General features: G+C 40.6%; 1 protein-coding gene across 1 annotated transcript in view; it reads left to right on the top strand.

The window, feature by feature from the left end:
* Window positions 1-16,798, top strand: part of LOC140241111 (ATP-binding cassette sub-family C member 9-like) — a 32,031-nt gene extending 15,233 nt beyond the window's left edge. Inside the window, exons 13-29 of the mRNA XM_072320882.1 lie at window positions 26-124; window positions 593-758; window positions 1,663-1,800; window positions 2,068-2,302; window positions 2,523-2,725; window positions 3,314-3,480; window positions 4,093-4,162; window positions 5,091-5,248; window positions 7,835-8,030; window positions 9,857-9,970; window positions 10,361-10,472; window positions 11,411-11,538; window positions 12,609-12,796; window positions 13,255-13,358; window positions 14,200-14,333; window positions 15,329-15,391; window positions 16,661-16,798. Coding sequence (XP_072176983.1) covers window positions 26-124; window positions 593-758; window positions 1,663-1,800; window positions 2,068-2,302; window positions 2,523-2,725; window positions 3,314-3,480; window positions 4,093-4,162; window positions 5,091-5,248; window positions 7,835-8,030; window positions 9,857-9,970; window positions 10,361-10,472; window positions 11,411-11,538; window positions 12,609-12,796; window positions 13,255-13,358; window positions 14,200-14,333; window positions 15,329-15,391; window positions 16,661-16,798 — 2,413 coding nt within the window. The remainder of the gene's footprint in view (window positions 1-25; window positions 125-592; window positions 759-1,662; window positions 1,801-2,067; window positions 2,303-2,522; window positions 2,726-3,313; window positions 3,481-4,092; window positions 4,163-5,090; window positions 5,249-7,834; window positions 8,031-9,856; window positions 9,971-10,360; window positions 10,473-11,410; window positions 11,539-12,608; window positions 12,797-13,254; window positions 13,359-14,199; window positions 14,334-15,328; window positions 15,392-16,660) is intronic.
* Window positions 16,799-18,648: the final 1,850 nt, after the last annotated feature.

Genomic DNA, 18,648 nt, shown 5'->3' with positions numbered 1-18,648 from the left:
CGAACCTTTTCTTTATACATTATAGGCGGCATTCGACCATTGCCTACGCAGGACAGAAAGCATGGCTCGTCAATGCATCTCTGAAAGAAAATATCCTCTTCGGACAGCCATGGGACGAACACAGGTACAACGCTTGACGTAACAATTTCACATTCAATGTCCTTCACCTACACTTTATATTGGTTTCTTTAGCGACATAGAAACAAGCTATGACAACATGATTATCTATTGTAGATATGAAATGTTTTTGCAGACAATTTTGATGGCATTCTGGAAGGAAGGCCAAATCTGCACTGTCATAATTCAGTGAAGTTGTGAATCAGTGAAAATATTGTGGTAGTAACATATCGGTACATAAAAATGCGTAAAAGATTTCGTATCATCTACTTGAGATAGAGGCCTTTAATACCCCTATCCCAGCACACACACATACACACACACACACACACGGCACATACACGCACACACATACACAATTAGTGACAATGCTGCATTGAAAGAAATGCTACGAATGAGTTGTATTTTCGAATATCTTTCCACTACTAAAGTAATTTTTGTTTACATTGTAAACATATTGACTTTCTTTGTCAAGGTATCGCGAAGTCATTGACGCATGCGCCCTGAAACCAGATATCGATATGCTGCCTGCGGGCGATCTAACGGAGATCGGAGAAAAGGGGATCAATCTGAGTGGTGGGCAGAAGCAGCGTGTGAGCGTAGGGAGAGCCTTGTACTCGCAGAAGGACATCATCATCATGGTAATTTACTATTAGGTCCCTTAAATACAAGTAGCGATATGTCGCAGAGTTAGGCAGAACTCAATTATGTGAGCCCGACCACACATTGAAACCCGCTCTTTATACAGTAAGTGATGTATAAGAGGTCGTTATAATAAATCACTCGGCGTCAATCGGGCTGTAGGAATATCTTCTCCCCAGACTTCCTTTGCTCTCTCCAGTGTGTTGAATATAAACAAAAAATAAACTCAAACCACGATGTGATGAATTGAGTCATGGAAGATTAATGCCATGGCAGGAAGTCGTCTGGCTACAATCGACTACCTAGTGGTCGAAGCAGTGCATAACATGTCAATCACTCTATTGTTTTGACGGGGGTAAAGTAAGTGTATACAATATACAGACACATCAGTTGAGAGGAGTTGGAGTTGAGTCTGCAGAAGTTGTTGTTTAAGCTCCACGGTCGGAGTCAAGAGTAAAGATGACGTCTTAGCTCAATGAATAAGGCAGCACCGTATCGAATATCTTCGATACTTTAACATTATCTTTCTGTGTAGGCCTACTAGGATTTGACTAAACACTCCTTCCCGATCTGTCACATTTCGCTCGGCGTAACGCTACCGAAAGATGGCGTAGCATTACATTCTGGACCCACGGTGGAACAGCGATGGTGTTGTATGATCATTAAACCGATTTCTTACATATATTTACTCAGCCATCTAACGTTTATCCAGTGTTTTTTCTTTTTTCTGTACCTCAAACTGTGCTTCTAGAGCACGCTAGCTTCTTTCCGACTGGTTATGGTTAAGAAAGAAAGTGCAAAGAAAGTGGGCGCATGATAGGTGACTGTCGCGGCCCTATCTTTAAAGCAACATTAGAAATCTGCCTCCTGTACATTTTTGCCTATTTCCCATGAAATGCTCAGGATGATCCTCTGTCTGCTCTGGATGTTCACGTCGGAGGACACCTGTTCACGCATGGCATCACCAAGCTTCTCCGGAGGCAGAACCAGACGGTCATCTTGGTAACGCATCAGCTACAATATCTACCGGAAGCCGACAAGGTATGGAAAAAAAATAGAAGTTTGCTATATCCAACTTCGAACGTCCTGATTTTCAATTGACTCGTTCTTCCAAATTTGCCTTTTTCATTTTGGTTGATATAGTTTGTATTTACACTAAGGATGTACGATCACTGCACTGAATGCTTGCACTTCATCAATCCCTTGACACTTCACCTCAATGATAATCATAGATGTGCACTTGGCTCCATTTTTAAAGCGACTGCACTTCTCTTTTCCTACTTTGAACTGCTCACGCTATAATCACAGATCATCGTTATGAAGGATGGTTGGATAACGAGTCAGGGTACACCTGACGAGGTGGCTCTCTTGGACCCAGATCTCTGCTTAGACTGGACCCGAGCTGTGCAAGTCGTGAGCGAGACGGAGACGGAGTCTGCAGCCGAGTCCGACGGGGTGCTGAGGGAACGAAAGACCCTGAGGAAGCAGATAGCTAGAGCTGCGATTGCATCGGCATCGAACTTATCACGTGACAAAAATGAAGGTTTCTATCGTGTGCTGTGACACAGACTAAGCCCTTCATACATTTGCTTATTAACCTGTTAACAGAGTAATTGAGTACGATTTGGTAAGACTGCTGTGTATGACAAAGTGAATGAGTCCAGCTTTCCATTGCCATTGTCCATTGCCGTCATCTCAGTAACATTACAATGACGAATTTTTGATTAAAGTGAATTTGCTTACCTACCCCCCCCCCCCCCCAGATAACGATAAAGGGAGGCTTATTGAAGAGGAGGACAGAGAAAAGGGGGCAGTGTCGATCCAGGTCTACTTGTACTATGCCAAGTTCATGGGATACGGATGGCTCCTTCTGGCCTTTGTCACCCTGATCTTCAAATCGGCAACCCAGATCGGCTCCAATGTTTGGCTCTCCCAGTGGACCTACTACGTTCTCAATGACACAGGAGTAAGATCTGACTTCATGCAGTTAATAACCGTATCAGACGTCAAAGCAGGGCAACTTTGATTCTTTATTGTCCAAGTTTTGATCGTTGTCAGTATTGCCTGTTCAATATCTGAGTTATTTTTTTAAAACCAGAATGAATATTAATTTTCATCTCAATCATTAATTTTTTCGAGGGCGTGATATGAGAAAGGTTTCCCTCAAAGTGTGCACTGATTTTCTGGAAGACAAATTGCTGTTAAGCCTCTCCATTGCCACTCAAAAGCTGCTATCTGCTATCTTCATTTTTTTTTTTGCCGAAAACAAAGCAATTTATTAATTAGATGAAATAAAAATCAATCAAATAAAAATACTAAAATTTTCGTCCCAATTTGATATTCGTATCTTCTGTACAGCTCACTATAAATACGTGGTTGTAGATAAACCAGCCAATATGGCTTTTTTGAACTGCGATGTGAAAATCGTAGCTGTTTTCTAATCTACGTTGTTGCTCATCGTCGGAGAAGGGGTTGGAGTTTGTATTGTTTGTGTTAACCTGCTTTGTCGTGATTTCAAGTAACGATTGCCATCATATGCATTATCTGAATCCAGACCGCAGTCGATCGCACGGGATTCTGGGAAGGGGGATACGCGGCACTGTCTCTCACGACCATCATCTTCACTTGCGTCGCAGTCGGAGTGGCGTCGATAGGCGCGTTTTCCGCAGCCACCAAGATGCACTACGCCATTTTGAGCAACATCATACACCTTCCGATAAGGTGTGTTGTAACGTGTTCATTGTTTCTTCTGTAATGTATTAGCAGTGACAGATTATATATAGAACGCATCTGGAAAATGATAATTATTGATTGGTACTTTTTTTAATTCGTAAAGTGGGTATCTCATTAAGCTGATGATTAGTTGGCGACCTGGTGGCGACCCGAGTCTCCCTAGTCGCCTGGTCGTCTCCTCGACGTCTCCGCGATGTCTCCGCGGCGTCACCGCGATGTTTCTTGGAATCTAGCCGATACCCCAGTGATCGCGCCGCCCAAAGTTTTAATTTCCGAGTTGCAGCAGAAGCACACTTAGCCGAAATATCGGGCGGCGCGATAACTGGGATATGCGCCCTCACTCGGCTAAGCGCAATATTCGGGCTTGTGCTGCAACTCGGAGAAATAAAGACAAGATAAAAACGGCTAGAAACTAGACTAGGGTGACTGCTAATCTGTTCATGCTTTGAAGCAAGATGGAAATAATGAGATATGAGTAATTTGCTTTCAGGATAGAATGTCAAACACATTCAAACCCCGTCATCCAGTTTTGAAAATGAGAGCGGTTGACAACCATGAATGTTATTTTTGTCCTTTTTTTCATTGTGCCCCGACCACAAGGTTCTTCGACACAACTCCGGTGGGAAGAATACTCAACAGATTATCGAGTGACTTCAAGCTCATAGATCAGGTAAATGTCCAAAAATTAGGTTTTAGATGTCTCTGCATATAGTCGTGTCTGCCCTCACTGTAACATAATCACTTTATTCGTGGCTTAGACGAGGAATCGTGTGTTGTTTGATTGCGTCTTTGTTTGTTTGTTTGTTTGTTTGTTTGCTTGCTTGCTTGCTTGTTTGTTTGTTTCTGGTAAAATTTGGCCCCAACCTTGAGTGCCCATGGGACTGGTAATAGGTCTCCCAACCTTCTTTTTTTCTCCTCCAATTTAGTGGACATAATGCCCCTGAAGCGACTAGAAAAATATGAATGTCTTTACTGAGGGACCTTATTTTAGTCTTCGTTAGCCAAGAAGATTTTGTCTCTAAAATATAATTCATAAGTTTATTTGTAAATGTACCAAAGTGCATATGCTATGGAACGTATATTTTGTATAATGAATAGCATTTAACATTGGCCATTGCATTATAGTACTCTGTCCACCCCCCCCCCCCAAAAAAAAAAAACAACAACAACAACAACAACAACACATGAATTACATTCACTAAAGACAGTCAAATCCAAAATCAATAAAACAATCATCTAAAAAGGCAAAGAAAGGCGAATAATAATTGTCTTGTATCATAAAACTTTATCACTAAAAGATGTTGATTATCGAAGGGTGTTTCCTTATTAAATAGAGCTATAACCATACCACGGAGATCAATAACAAGTACATGCTCCAAGGTTTTTTGAAGGGCAATATTTCCAAGGTTTCTTTCCAAGTGAGAATCCGTTCTGTGATTTATAACTATTTAACATCGACAGAGCGAGCATGAAAACCCTCAATCATCGTTTGTTTCAACAACACTGCAGATTCATGAGATGTTCGTTAACGATCGTTTTATCTCGTCTTTTCGTTTCTACCTGTTGGTACGATCGATCGTCGCTGCGTTTCGTGATAGTTGCTGGTACACGCTGTTCGCAATGTCGCGTTCATCCTCGCTAACATCTTTTCGAGTCTGGTGGTGCTAGTCATTGTCGCGTGGTACTTCATTTTCTTCGCCATCCCCATCACCGGCGTCTTCGTTCTTCTTCTCGTATATTTCATGAAGACATCCAGGTAAGTAAGGGTGGATCATTGGGTTACAGTTCGTTATTCCGAAGGTTCGTTATTCCGAAGGTTCTTTGGTCCGAAGATTCGTTATTCCGAAGGCTCGTTATTCCGATGATTCGTTATTCCGAAGGTTCGTTAATCCGAAAATATGATAAGGTTTGTTATTCCCGAAGGTTCATTAATCCGAAAATGAAATAAGGTTCGTTATTTCGAAGGTTCGTTAATCCAAAAATGAAACAAAGCTCGTTACTCCGAAGGTTTGTTACGGACCCTTTTTCATTTCGGATGAACGAGCCTTCGGAATAGCGAACCCTATTTCATTTTCGGATTAACGATCCTTCGGAATAACGAACCTTCGGAATAACGCCACACATGTTCAGAGTAACGAGCCCTTTTTCATTTTCGGATTAACGAACCTCTAGGTATAGGGAATTTGTGTGTTCTGGATTAACGAACCTTCGGAATAACAAACCTTCGGAATAACGAACAGCACCCGATCATTGCACTTACATAGCCCATGACTTATGCAGTTCTTTGCTGTCAGTTCTACTTTTCTATTGTCAACTGACAAGTGAACTGTCATAATTGATATCAGGAAAAATCACCAGCTAAGTGGTATGCAAACCACAAGAAAATAGAAGTATTTAATCTGTGTATATTTATCTTTACGATTGATTAGTTTACATGTATTATATTGTAATAATTCTATCACTTGTAAAGACACAAACAAGTCGATATTAATCTCATAACATGCAACAAAACAAAAAAGAACTTGCATGCGATTACAAAAAACTAACTGCAATTTCAAACAAACACAGAAAACAGCATAGAAAACATAATGGGCGTTTTAAATGTTCTGGCATGGAGCAATGTCGATTTTATAGATTGGTGGTTTTCGGTACACTTTGTGTGAATATCCTGAATATGTGTAGTATTCTGCGTATTTCTTGTTAACTTTGGTGCATATTATGGTTACTGAGCATCATGTTATACGCCTGTGTTGATTTTGGATTAAAGCACCATTCTTCTTGATGAAGGACAGTCAACCTAACCCATAACGTGATCCTGTTGATGGACAATCACCCTGTCCGGATACGGAGACGACAAACAGCCACCCTGATGTCCGAGCGTAATCCCAACGACGGACTGTCTCTTAGTACTCACTTTTACCCCTTTCATATTGGCTTCCTCGGATGTCACGCCAGACTCGAGTCTGGGATGAACACGGCGTGACTGGCCTCCAAAATTCTTATGTAAACACGAGGTACAGCCCGTAACACCCTTTCATACTGATCTCAAACACGGCACGAACTCGGCGCACGTTTCCATAGAAACCCGCTCGGGACCTGGTCTCGTGATTACTTGCGGCCAGCTTCCCGCGCTTTTTTTTTTTTTTTTTTTTTTTTTTTTTTTTTTTCATGAAAGCGATAGTCTGGCAGTCCACCAAAATGCCGAATCCACAAATTTTTCCAAATGCATTACAACAATACATGTACATACATTTTACAGCGCGGACAGCAATCGGTACAGTGTATGTATAGCCACTGATGGTAGTCGTCAGTAATCATGTCAATTATGCGCAGACTGACCCAATTCCAAGCGGCGCACTTAATTGCCTTGCAATTTTATACGTGAAATGAGTGTGAAATTGTTTAGACACAAATAAAACATAAACTATACTATTTTGTAGTCACCACAAGAAGAAGAATAAGAATTCGTTGTTCTTACAAATTTGATACCTCTGCAAGTCGGCAAACAATTTGCAATGGCTTACAATATACGATAAATAAACGATCATTGTATGTTGACAAAGCACACAAGATGTGTAACTGTACACATACTAGCGCGCTCGCAGTTGTGTTTATCTGGGATTTCCCGTTCCGGTTGTATGCCGTGTCCGTTCATATTGGCAGCGTCTAGCACAAACACGGCACGCCCTCAGGAGGACGTGCCGTGTTTGTGCTAGACGGTCTAGCACGAACTTCACGCCGTGTTCATCCACTGTTCGTGCTGTGTTCACGCCGAGTCGAGCTTTCATTTTGACAGTGGTCTGGGATGACCACGGCACGTCCTCCGGAGGACGTGCCGTGTTTTTGGCCAATATGAGGGGGTGATCCCAACGACGCACAGTCACTCTATCCGATCGTGATTTAACGACGGATAGTCACTCTGTTCGAACATCATCGTAACGACGGACAGTCACCTTATCCAAACGTGACCCTGACGACGGACTGTCACCCTATCCAAACGTGATTCTATTAAAAAAAAAAAATGATGGTACAGTTACTTTGTTCGAGAGTCACCCTATCCAGGAATGTGATCCTGACAACGCTCAGTCACCCGGCCTGTCCGAACGTCACCGCTGATCCTGACGACGGAAGGTGAACCTTCCGGACGTCCATCCCGATGTAATGATGGTTGATAGTTACGATACTACGTGTAGTAAGCCCCGAATTTATGGGTTTACATTAGGCCCTATCTAAGTGTAGTATCCTGAGGGCATTGCTTGAATGATCATTTTCAGAAATTCAGGTTTCAAAGATTTACGCTGACTTCTGTGATTTCATTTTTAGCATTTCTCTGCCCTTACAGAGAGCTGCAAAGATGTGAGAGCGTTAGTCGGTCACCGGTCTTCGCTCATTTCTCCGAGTCGCTGGGTGGTCTGCCGACTATACGAGCATATAAGGAACAAGGCAGATATTTCGATACCATCATCGAGCGCATTGACGAAAATAACACAGTAGTGATGCACCTTCAGACAGCACAGCGATGGATCGCTTTTCGACTAGTAAGAGTCTTCTGCGTATTTTTCCATCTTATATTACGTGGATTGCTGACAAACATGTGAAACAATCAATTGAATACTTAAAAAAAAAAAGAACGACATACGATCCCATTCAAAATTTTGAATTTTGAAGTACACCGTACATGGTATTGTATTGGCTACCTATGCAGTCCTCAGTAGAATACAACTCTCAAACAATTTGTAGAATTTATTATTACAGAAGGACGACGCTATAAAGAAATGCAAGTAAAATTTTACAAATTTCCATCATTTTAAAGTTTCTACGGTTACACCATGCTCCCGGCGGCCACGGCAATCACGTTGCATGCCACAATGGACAAAATTAGATGGGCATGAGACAATGTGGGAAGACGGGATGGGCAAACGTGACTCGTCGTGATTGCTGTGGATGCCATGTAAGGTTTTTAAATTGTCAAAAAAAAAATGCCATGGCAGTCATTGTGCTAATGAGAGACATAGTAAGCCGTGATAAAACGGGGTGAGCGCAACGTGACGTGACAGCCCCTGATAGGCCGTAACAAAACTTGGAGATGGTATCAATAACAGGCCACGGGAAAGTCCTATTGAAAAAAAAAAATGATATCTATGAAATTACTTAGGCCTGTAATTGGTGAAATAGGTCTATTTTGTTTCGTTTTATTTCGTTTATTTCATCTTCGAAATGCTATTAAACTGAGACATTTGAATACCGATACACGTAAAGACACGATCACTACAACAATGTCATAAAAAATTACAAGCAATTTTGTGTGTGTGTGTGTGTGTGTGTGTGTGTGTGTGTGTGTGTGTGGGTGTGTGTGTGTGTGTGTGTGGGTGTGTGTGTGTGGGTGTGTGTGTGTATACCTCCTGAAGATGATTCCTGTGACCTGAAAGATGTATAAACGTTAATGAGCTACATTAAGTCTGGAACACACATTTTCTGCCAGAAACAAAAACAAATCATCATTTTCCCTCATTCTGTAATTTCTGAAAGCGAGCAGAGAAGATAGATGAATACATGTCAGGGAAAAAAAAAAGAAGTTTTATTTCCAAAAAATAAACCGGAATCTATAACTAGACTGGCTGCAACTGTAATAATATGTCAAAATGACAATGTAATCTTCTTTATGCTATGTATCACGTGTCAAATGACTTTCATTTGTACTTGAATTTTTATACATTGTAAATGTGAAAGTAATTTCTTGGGGGGAAAATCGGAAAAAGGTCAGGAACGCAAGCAATCCCTAGCCTGGATATTTGATATCAAGTAAATAAAGTGGTTGGGAAGGGTACGATTTCCATACGACATATAATTCATTCGGAATTGTTTGAAGTCGCTTAATTGGAACACAAGATATATACTGTACTGACTTTTTTTCTTACCAATCCGTCATCGTTATATGTGATTGTTAGCAGCTAACAGGACATTCTATGTATGGGCCATGTGTACATTTAATTAAGATTCCACTTAATAATGTTTACATGGAAGAGAATCAATGGAAGACAAAATGTTATTTCCACGAGAAAACAGTAAGGTATATATTTTTGTGTAATTGGTTATACACACTCATCCCGAATTAAACTCTTTTACTGTAGAAGAGTTGCGCTGAAATATTTAGCGTAATTATGTCGTCGGTAAACATTTTCGAAACGTTTGGTCCATGAACTCTCCCCCTCTCTTACACATGCACGCTCCCCCCTCCCTCCCCCCCCCCCCTTCGCTCTCTTTCTCTCTCTTTCATGTCATTTGTTCGTTATTATGTGTTTGTTTCTCCATTGAACTACTATAATGGTTTCTCTGTTCGCGTTACTCTTCTTCACACATACAGGATTTTCTGGGCAACGTGGTTGTTTTAATAGGGAGTCTCTGTGCAGTACTTGGGGCAGCGTATTTCGGTGTTGAATCCAGTTTCGTTGGGCTGGCCATAGCATACGCATTTGATGTGAGTATACCTCACAGATTGATGGCAATGAATTCATCTAACCAGCCGGTGTCGTTAATGTTACAGTTTTGGTTGAGATGGGGCTTTGGGTCTTCAACGTTTTGATGATAATTCTTTGATATAACGAGAAGCTCTTATGAAATTTGAAAAAAAAAACATGTAATATAGTTCTAAAAGGAGTTTAAAGATTATTTGATGAAAATTATTTTTAAATGGGTGAGATATCCATAACAAAGCATCCTAATAAAAGGCGGGACCCACCTTTTATTAGCATTGTTTTGTTTTTCTTTGTTTTGGGATATCACTGCCATTTTCAATCACCGGCTGTAGTGTTATGATTTCATGATTTTATTTTATTTTATTTGTTTTTATGTTTTCTTTTTAAAAAAGATTTCGACGTTCATAAATGCTGCAGTTCAACAGTGCGCTGAACTCGAGTTGCACATGAATGCAGTGGAGCGAGTACAGTATTACATCGAAGTGCCTCCAGAAAACTACGAAGGTGGGCTTTTCATGATCTCAGGCTTTTAGTCGAGATGACTCTCCAGTATGATTCTAAAAGGTTGATAGAATAAGTAAATATAAATATCTTACATCTGTATGAAACATTCAACAACAAGAGACAGGGAATCATAAAGTTTCAGAGTAGAGAGTGTTCAAGTGTGTTCATTCAAATTTCTTCATCATGTATAGATATATAGACATGTTGGTTCTACTGTCCGTGAACGATGTATAGCTCGCAGGGCCGGCGCAACGGGGGGGGGGGGGGCACTTTTTTGTATAATACATAGGAATACATAGAATGTAACCACCTCGGCCCCCCCTTTTTTTCAACCCGGAAGTGGCACCAGAAAAAAAAAAAGAAAAAAGAAATGACATAATATATTTGCGCTGAAGGCCTGTTTGTGTGTTTGTTTGTTTGTTTGTTTGTTTGTTTGTTTGTTTGTTTCATTGCTATTTAGCCGATGAAACGCGGAAGTGGCATAATTTTTTTAAGACTGTTACAGGCTTCACTAAGCCAAGTATCACATACATCTTATCATGTTGGCGCCTTTGACGGGTTCGTTTAGTTGTTTAGGACAGGACACGCGTTGTCAAACGCAGGCGGTAGTCCAAACAGGTGACAGCAGTGGCATATCAGTGATGATGCCTGAAGGTCACTGCGATCACTATGATGATGGTGGTGATGGTATAAAATGATTTCTTGATGATGTCGATGATGGTTATAGGATCGCATTGATGATCATGCTGATGTTGATAGCTATGACGATGACAGTGTTGTTAATGCTGACATTATATTTTTGATGATTAATTTTGATGGTATGTAAATGACAATGATGGTGATGGTGATGATGATGACGATGATGTTTGTTGAGGTAATAATGCAGGTGGTTGTGTAAGTGGTAACAGGTGTACTTCACCACCTAATGATCTCTTTAGGTTTGGAGCCACCTCCCGACTGGCCGTCCAAGGGGGAAATCGACATCGATGGCATCAACGTAAGATATGCGTCGGAGCTCGACCCTGTTCTTCATGACGTCACACTCACAGTCAGTCCTCTCGAGAAGGTGGGTTTTCATCCATCCTGAATCTCATGTGCTCTCTGGCATGTGCTACATCTAACTCAACTCTCTTTGAGTGAAATCATGTTGGACTAATAATTAATAGGAAGGAAAGAAACCGAAATTTGAAATTAACGTTATACTAGAGGAGCACTCCAAGAGAGCAGACCCTCGCCAACCAGCCATGATTGAAGTATCGTCATTTCGTAGGTAGTATCTTCGACACAAGCATATATGTATAGGGACATCTACACAATACATAAACATTTGGCGAAAATCTGGTCATTCATTGTTGAGTTATTGGGAGATCAAGCATATTTTAAGTCCTTTATGACCTCTATGACCTTTGACCTTTGACCCCAAATTTAATACCTTCTTTCTGTCCTCATATGAACACAGTCTGCAAGTTTGATCTATCATCCGTTCTTGAGTTACTGGGAGATTAAGCTTGTTTTTGTCCTTTATGACCCTTGCGATCTGTGACCTTCGACTTCATGACCCCAAATTCAATCTTTTCTTTTTTACTACGTTATAAACACACCCTGCAGGTTTAGTGAAAGTTTGACCGTCCGTTCTTGAATTATGTGGAGATTAAACAAAATTTATATCCTTTATGACCTTTATGAAATATCTTTGACCTCATGACCTGAAATTTCGTCGTTTTTTCTTATCTCATTATTAAGACACCCTGCAAAATTTGTGAAAATTTGTTCATCCGGTCTCGAGTTATCTTACAAACATATCACAAACATACAGACAGACAAACAAACATACGGCCGGCCGCCGGCCGTAGGTGTCACCTAATGGCGGAGTAATAATAAGAGTTGGGACAATTCTACTTCAAGATATAGGCTACATTGCCAGGTATAATCACCCCCCCCCCCCCCAAAAAAAAAAAAAAAAAATGGAGACAAAAGGCCCTGAGCTTTCGATCTCAGAATCTTCGTCAGAGAAAACCTGAGCTTTCTGTCCTAGCAGAATCTTCGTCAGGGTAAAATGACTTCTGATGAAGATTCTACGAAGAGCGGAAGCTCAGACCTCCCGTGACTCAACCTCTCCCTCTCACCCTGCTACAGCTTGGTATCTGCGGACGAACAGGTAGCGGGAAGTCCTCGCTCACCCTCGCACTCTTCCGCATGATCGACACATTCCGGGGTAGCATCGTCATCGACGGTATAGACATCGCTTCCGTCCCGCTGAGGACGTTACGTCAACGATTGTCGATCATCCCCCAGGACGCTGTCCTCTTTACGGGATCCATTAGGTAAAGTTCTGCAGCATTCCATTTGCTCGACTTCTAGTACGGCATGCGTAGGTTAGGTGCATATAGCATAAACTATTGAAATATCTCCCGATTTAAAGAAATTGAGGGATCCTTAATTTTATAATATAAACGTATAGCAACAGCGAGCAGCATTGATAGGAGCCCGTCAATTTCAATTGCTGTTGTTGCTGCTGCTGTTAATGCTGTTGTTAGGTTATCATTTTACGTATAACACTTACAACATTATCAAGAAACTACCTTCACGTTTATCTACGAGACGTCTTCATCATAATCATGTAGGAAAATATAAGAAATTAGTAAATTTGCATGATCTTAATGTCTTGTCACCTCTTTATTGAATAATGCATCGTTTTATTCAAACGTATTGTGTTGCCTTTTTTTCTTCACATTCAAAGTAATACTTAAATTTTCCCTATCATCGTGGCGAATGAAAATAGGAGCAACCTCGATCCCACTGGAGCGAAGACTGACAGTGAGCTGTGGTACGCCCTGGAGATTGCACAACTCAAAGATGTGGTAGCCAGCATCCCGACGGGACTGGGTAAGGCAATCATGAGACCCGGCACAGCTATCAGTTCCCTCCAGCGGCATCTCAGATAATGAATACAAAGATTGTAAGACATTATGCTGTTACCCGATGGGGAACAGAACTTACATGCAGTGCGTGCAGAAGAATACACTTACCAGAGACTTTTTTCTCACTACCTACAAAACCTCTTTGACACTTATTGATACAATGCGCGGCCTAGACTTATACACTGTATATCTACACAAAGATGTATATATACTGACTTCAAAGTGTCCCCTTCTTCCCGTTCATCGATTTGTGTGTGTGTGTGTGTTTGTGTTTGTGCTTGTGCTTGTGTTTGTCTTTGTCTTTGTCTTTGTCTTTGTCTTTATGTGTGTGTTTTATGGGGGAGGGGTAGAACAGCAATTGGGTGTCTGAACACTCTGGACTCAGAAAGAGTAGATTACTAGTACATGTATAGCTTCCAAGTTCGCCGTGCACGTCTATTCTTGGACAAGATTATGTTAACAGTCTCTCTTTTGACCTATCGTGATTGTATACAAATGGATGGGCCCTACTTGGTAATGGTGGTGTATTGAAAATGGCAAAGTCCTCTTGGAAAAGTTGTATACTGAACATGACCTTATATCATGATATTACACTGATAATATTGTTATCATCATATTTTATAATATTATTAGCATTAGCATTATCAGTATTACTATCATCATTATCATCATCGTTTTTATTGCCAGCATGTGCTATGATATCCACTCAAAATTAATGTTTCCAAATATATTTTTTCAATGCACACGAATATGAATGGCCTGTTTATACGATGTTATTTCCATTTTTTTTTTCATATTTTCGGCAGACTACACGGTAACGGAAGGAGGGGAAAACTTCAGCGTTGGTCAGCGTCAACTGTTCTGTCTGGCTCGAGCTTTCCTCAGGAACTCGAAGATCGTCGTCATGGACGAGGCGACAGCGTCCATCGATCACGAAACGGTGAGCGGTTATCGTTTACTGATGCATCATCAAGAGTTGCCGCGAATAGAGCAATGAGCTTCCGTTCTCATATTGGGTGGCTCTCATCAAGTTTGGTGGAAAATTTGTTGTAGAAAACTATCATCTTGTAATCACTGAAAAGGCACCTGACCTGTCTTGAAAAGGCACTTTTTCTATGTAAGTGCCATCGTTATCTTCCTTTATACACTTTGGAATTCAAGAATTTCACGTTTGTTTGTTGTTGTGGGTTTTTTTTTTTTTTTGGGGGGGGGGGGAGGGGGTCATTGAACAGTAACACTGATCAAAATTGCAACCGCATAGTTATACAAATTAGCTGGGTATGATGTCACCACCTCACTCTTCCAAATATATCATACAAATAATATGTTTGTTTGATCTTTTGGAAATATTGCAGCCAAACCATATGGTCTTTTATTTTGAGCGTTTTAATGTACATGATATTATGTACATTAAAACACTCAAAATAAACGACCTCGTTATATGACACACATTAATATAAAAAAATGTGATTTGGTGCTGTACACTACACTAAGCATTCTTCTTCTGAATATCAGCTGCCATTATGTTACAGTAATGCAACACACAAACTCACAAAGTGACCTTACGAAGGATACATTTTTATCATTATTGACTTAATGTCGAAACGGAAACATGGAACAGAGTTGTGGGTATCCGTCAGCGATTATGAGCTCTTGACATTATCGCCTCAGCAAACTTCAGTGAATTGCTACTGCAAAATTTTTGGTAAAACATGTGAAACTGAAATTCCACCACTATCTTTCTTAGATCGGATTTTTATGAAACCTCTTACTGTTCTTTTAATTTTATGTGTGATTTTAGGCTATTTAGAAAAGCTTATAAATTGAAAATTCTTGCGTAGACTTTCAATGATGTGCTCTTTCCTCCTGCTCTTGAACTAAAAAGACGTAGTATTCTTTTTTTTATTCGGTGTTCATATGTTTCCTAACTCTCAGGATAAGATACTCCAAGACGTGGTGGCTGACGTCTTCGAGAACAATACAGTCCTCACCATCGCAGTAAGTCACTGGGATTTGCTTAATTAGATCATCTTAAAGCTAAAACATGTAGTTCGCAGAAGGACCCTAACTTCATCTTCCACAATTTTTTATTTGCTTGCAACATATCGCAAGGCTCTACCAAGAAACTGTTATACAGGTGCAATTCGCCGCGATAACGGTTTGTTTTGGAGAATTTGGAGAATAAAAGCGCGATTTAATAAAAGTCAGCGTACCCGACTTCTATTCTTAAAGCGCCCTCCCCGATCAACACTGGGTACATGGAGCATATGATCGAATCGTCCCTTAGGGATGCATGCAATAGACCAGTTCGTAATTCCACTTTGCGCATGAGCAGAAAAAGGTCATTTGTACCAACAGGCATTTTGGTTTATTAATTCACTGAGATAAGCATCTGTGATGTGATGATTATTCATGAGATCATTATCTAAATAGTGCTTGCCAGCACATCCACCTGACAGCAAACCTGGTATTTGGCAACATCAAAAGAAAAAGGTTGTTATTGCATTCAATACGAAACAATGAATTAGATGCCTGCTAAAATGTCAACTGACGGACTATTCTGGTCACCTGGTCTAAACTCGAGTTCATAATTTGTTTGAACACGAATTCCATAAATTGTTATGTCGGGCAAGCTTATACATTATACCGCTTTGATAACGAGTGAAGTGCCTAACCAACTGAGAAAAAAGAAAGGTCATTTGTACCAAGGTGTACATGAGCTAATTACGAACTGGCTTATTCTCTCTAGGTACCACTGCTATGGCCCGATATACAGGTATATTGTAATCGATTATAAAACATCACGAAGCAGCCACGATCGGGCGTGCTCTGAGATTGCATTACTTCCGGCGTACCTTAATTTGGGTGATTTTTCACAATATCGTCATTACCCTACTGAAATTGTGATGCCACAACATTATTTCACATATTTATTAAGCGTTTATCTCCATTTAAAAGAGCAAATCGGCAGTTTCTCCGATCATATGTTAACTATGTTTTACATTTAACCGTAACTCCTTTGCCTTGGAGAATCTTCACTTCATGTTTAAGCTGAATTCGATTATGTACATCAAAATAATGCAATCCGGTAGAATAGTAAAGTTTTCACATTATTAGAACAACAGATATGACAGTCATGTAATTATTCAAATTTCGCATGTACATGATAGTGTGATATCAGTCGCATTGATCAATCACGTTGACATAGATGTAAATACATGCGAAACGTTTATTCAGTATTTTTGACCACGTGTGGTTCATTTCCAGCACCGCGTGTCGACGATCCTCAATTCGGACGCCATCCTCACCCTTAGTAACGGTCGGGTTGCCGAGCATGACTCGCCGGGGAACCTGTTGAAACAGGAGGAGAGTATTTTTGCCTCTCTCGTCAAAGCGGGAAAATAGACTGTAACCATACTTAACGAAAACCGGCGCTTCCACACGCAAGGAGTACAGAAACGGCCAAGCACTCGTTTTAACAAAGCATCTGTTATCATTATACCTCCTGATGAGTAGCTACAATGAATGTCAACTTTGTACAATTAGTCCATGGGCCAGGCCAGATATTGGTACCATCTGAGGTGGCAAAACCTTTTTGGTGTCATTTTGTTTGTCGGGCATAGATATGCTTATCAAGCTATGATAGCATTTCCAAATGAGTAGCTTAGTCATAGTAAATGAATTTTTAACCAATTTGGTCTCGTTGTTATATCCCTATACTTCTGAATCGAAACTAACCGCTATACAAAGAAGAGCAATGTCTTCTGTATGTTCCATAGAGCTGTAAAATGCAGCTCTATGGTATGTTCACAGGTGTTCTATTGTAAACGCGGTGCGCTTAGTCTTTACTCAAGGCAGCGAAGGGAATATCCAAAGGTTATGATGTCCACAGCGCTTAGTCTTTATTCTAGACGGCGAAGGGAATATCCAAAGCGTATGATACAGTGTATATCCTTCTATCTAAAAACAACAACAACAACAAAATCAATTCCCTCGTGAATTTTACCGTATCTTTCAATTATTTATCATTTTCCCGCGAAAACGCTACGGTGAAATCGCTGATACCACGCCAATGTCGCTTTATTTCCCTCCAACAATATAAGATAATGCAAAAACAATGTACCGGTACACTACGATACATTATAATGAATGATATTGTAAATGAACAGAGTGATTTTTGTTTAAAACTGATGTATTTGTTGAAAGGGTAGTATAAAAACAGTATAGATAATCCCTTTTATGAGGAACTTTAGATATGATAACGGTACATTGGTTTAGATAAAGACTAAGCGCACCGCGTGGCAGCTGTGGACATCATAACCCTTTGGATATTCCCTTCGCTGCCTTGAATAAAGACTAAGCGCACCGCGTTTACAACAGAACACCTGTAGACATGCAGAAGGCAGTGCTCTTCTTTGTATAGCGGTTTAGTTTCGATTCAGAAGTATAGGGATATAAAAACGAGACCAAATTGGTTAAAAATTCATTTATTATGACTAAGCTACTCATTTGGAAATGCTATCATAGCTTGATAAGCATATCTATGCCCGACAAACAAACTGACACCAAAAAGGTTGTGCCACCTCAGATGGTACCAACAACCCATTTTTCGGGTCTTGGCCCATGGACTAAATTACAACTCTGGCGAGTTAAGCCCGTTTTTGTCGAGCCCACCGGAGGTGCGGAGAGACTAGGGATCGCCTGTGGCGTCTGTCCGTCCGTCGTCCGCCCGTAACGCCACAAAAACTTGAATAACTCTCTATACTGAGGACGACAATTTCAATCGAACTTGGAGGGAAGAGAGGTTATGCAAAGTTACACATTATACCAAACATGAAGGTCACCTCAAGGTCAAAGGTCACAGGCAGGGGTCAATGAACTTTAGGGCCCAATGTTAAATTTTTACGACGCATTTCGATTAGTAAGGCTCATAACTTTTGATGTATATGTCCGTTTGTGACCAAACTTGGATGGTAGATGTCCCTTGGGAAGTTGAAGGTCACCACAAGGTCAAAGGTCACAGACAGGTGTCAACGAACTTTTAGTGCCCAATGTTATGTTTTTACGGCGCGTTTTGATTGTGGCTCATAACTTTTGATCCCTTTGTCCGTTTGTGACCAAACTTGGATCATGGTAGATGTCCCTCGGGGAGTTAAAGTTCATCACAAGGTCAAAGATCACAGACAGGAGTCAACAAACTTTTAGGGCCCAATGTTAAGTTTTTACGGCTCTTTTCGATTAATGGTTCATAACTT

The sequence above is a fragment of the Diadema setosum genome, chromosome 2 (assembly GCF_964275005.1).
Source record: "Diadema setosum chromosome 2, eeDiaSeto1, whole genome shotgun sequence".
In the NCBI taxonomy this organism is placed as follows: Eukaryota; Metazoa; Echinodermata; class Echinoidea; order Diadematoida; family Diadematidae; genus Diadema; species Diadema setosum.
This window is presented reverse-complemented; position numbering and strand designations above follow the sequence as displayed.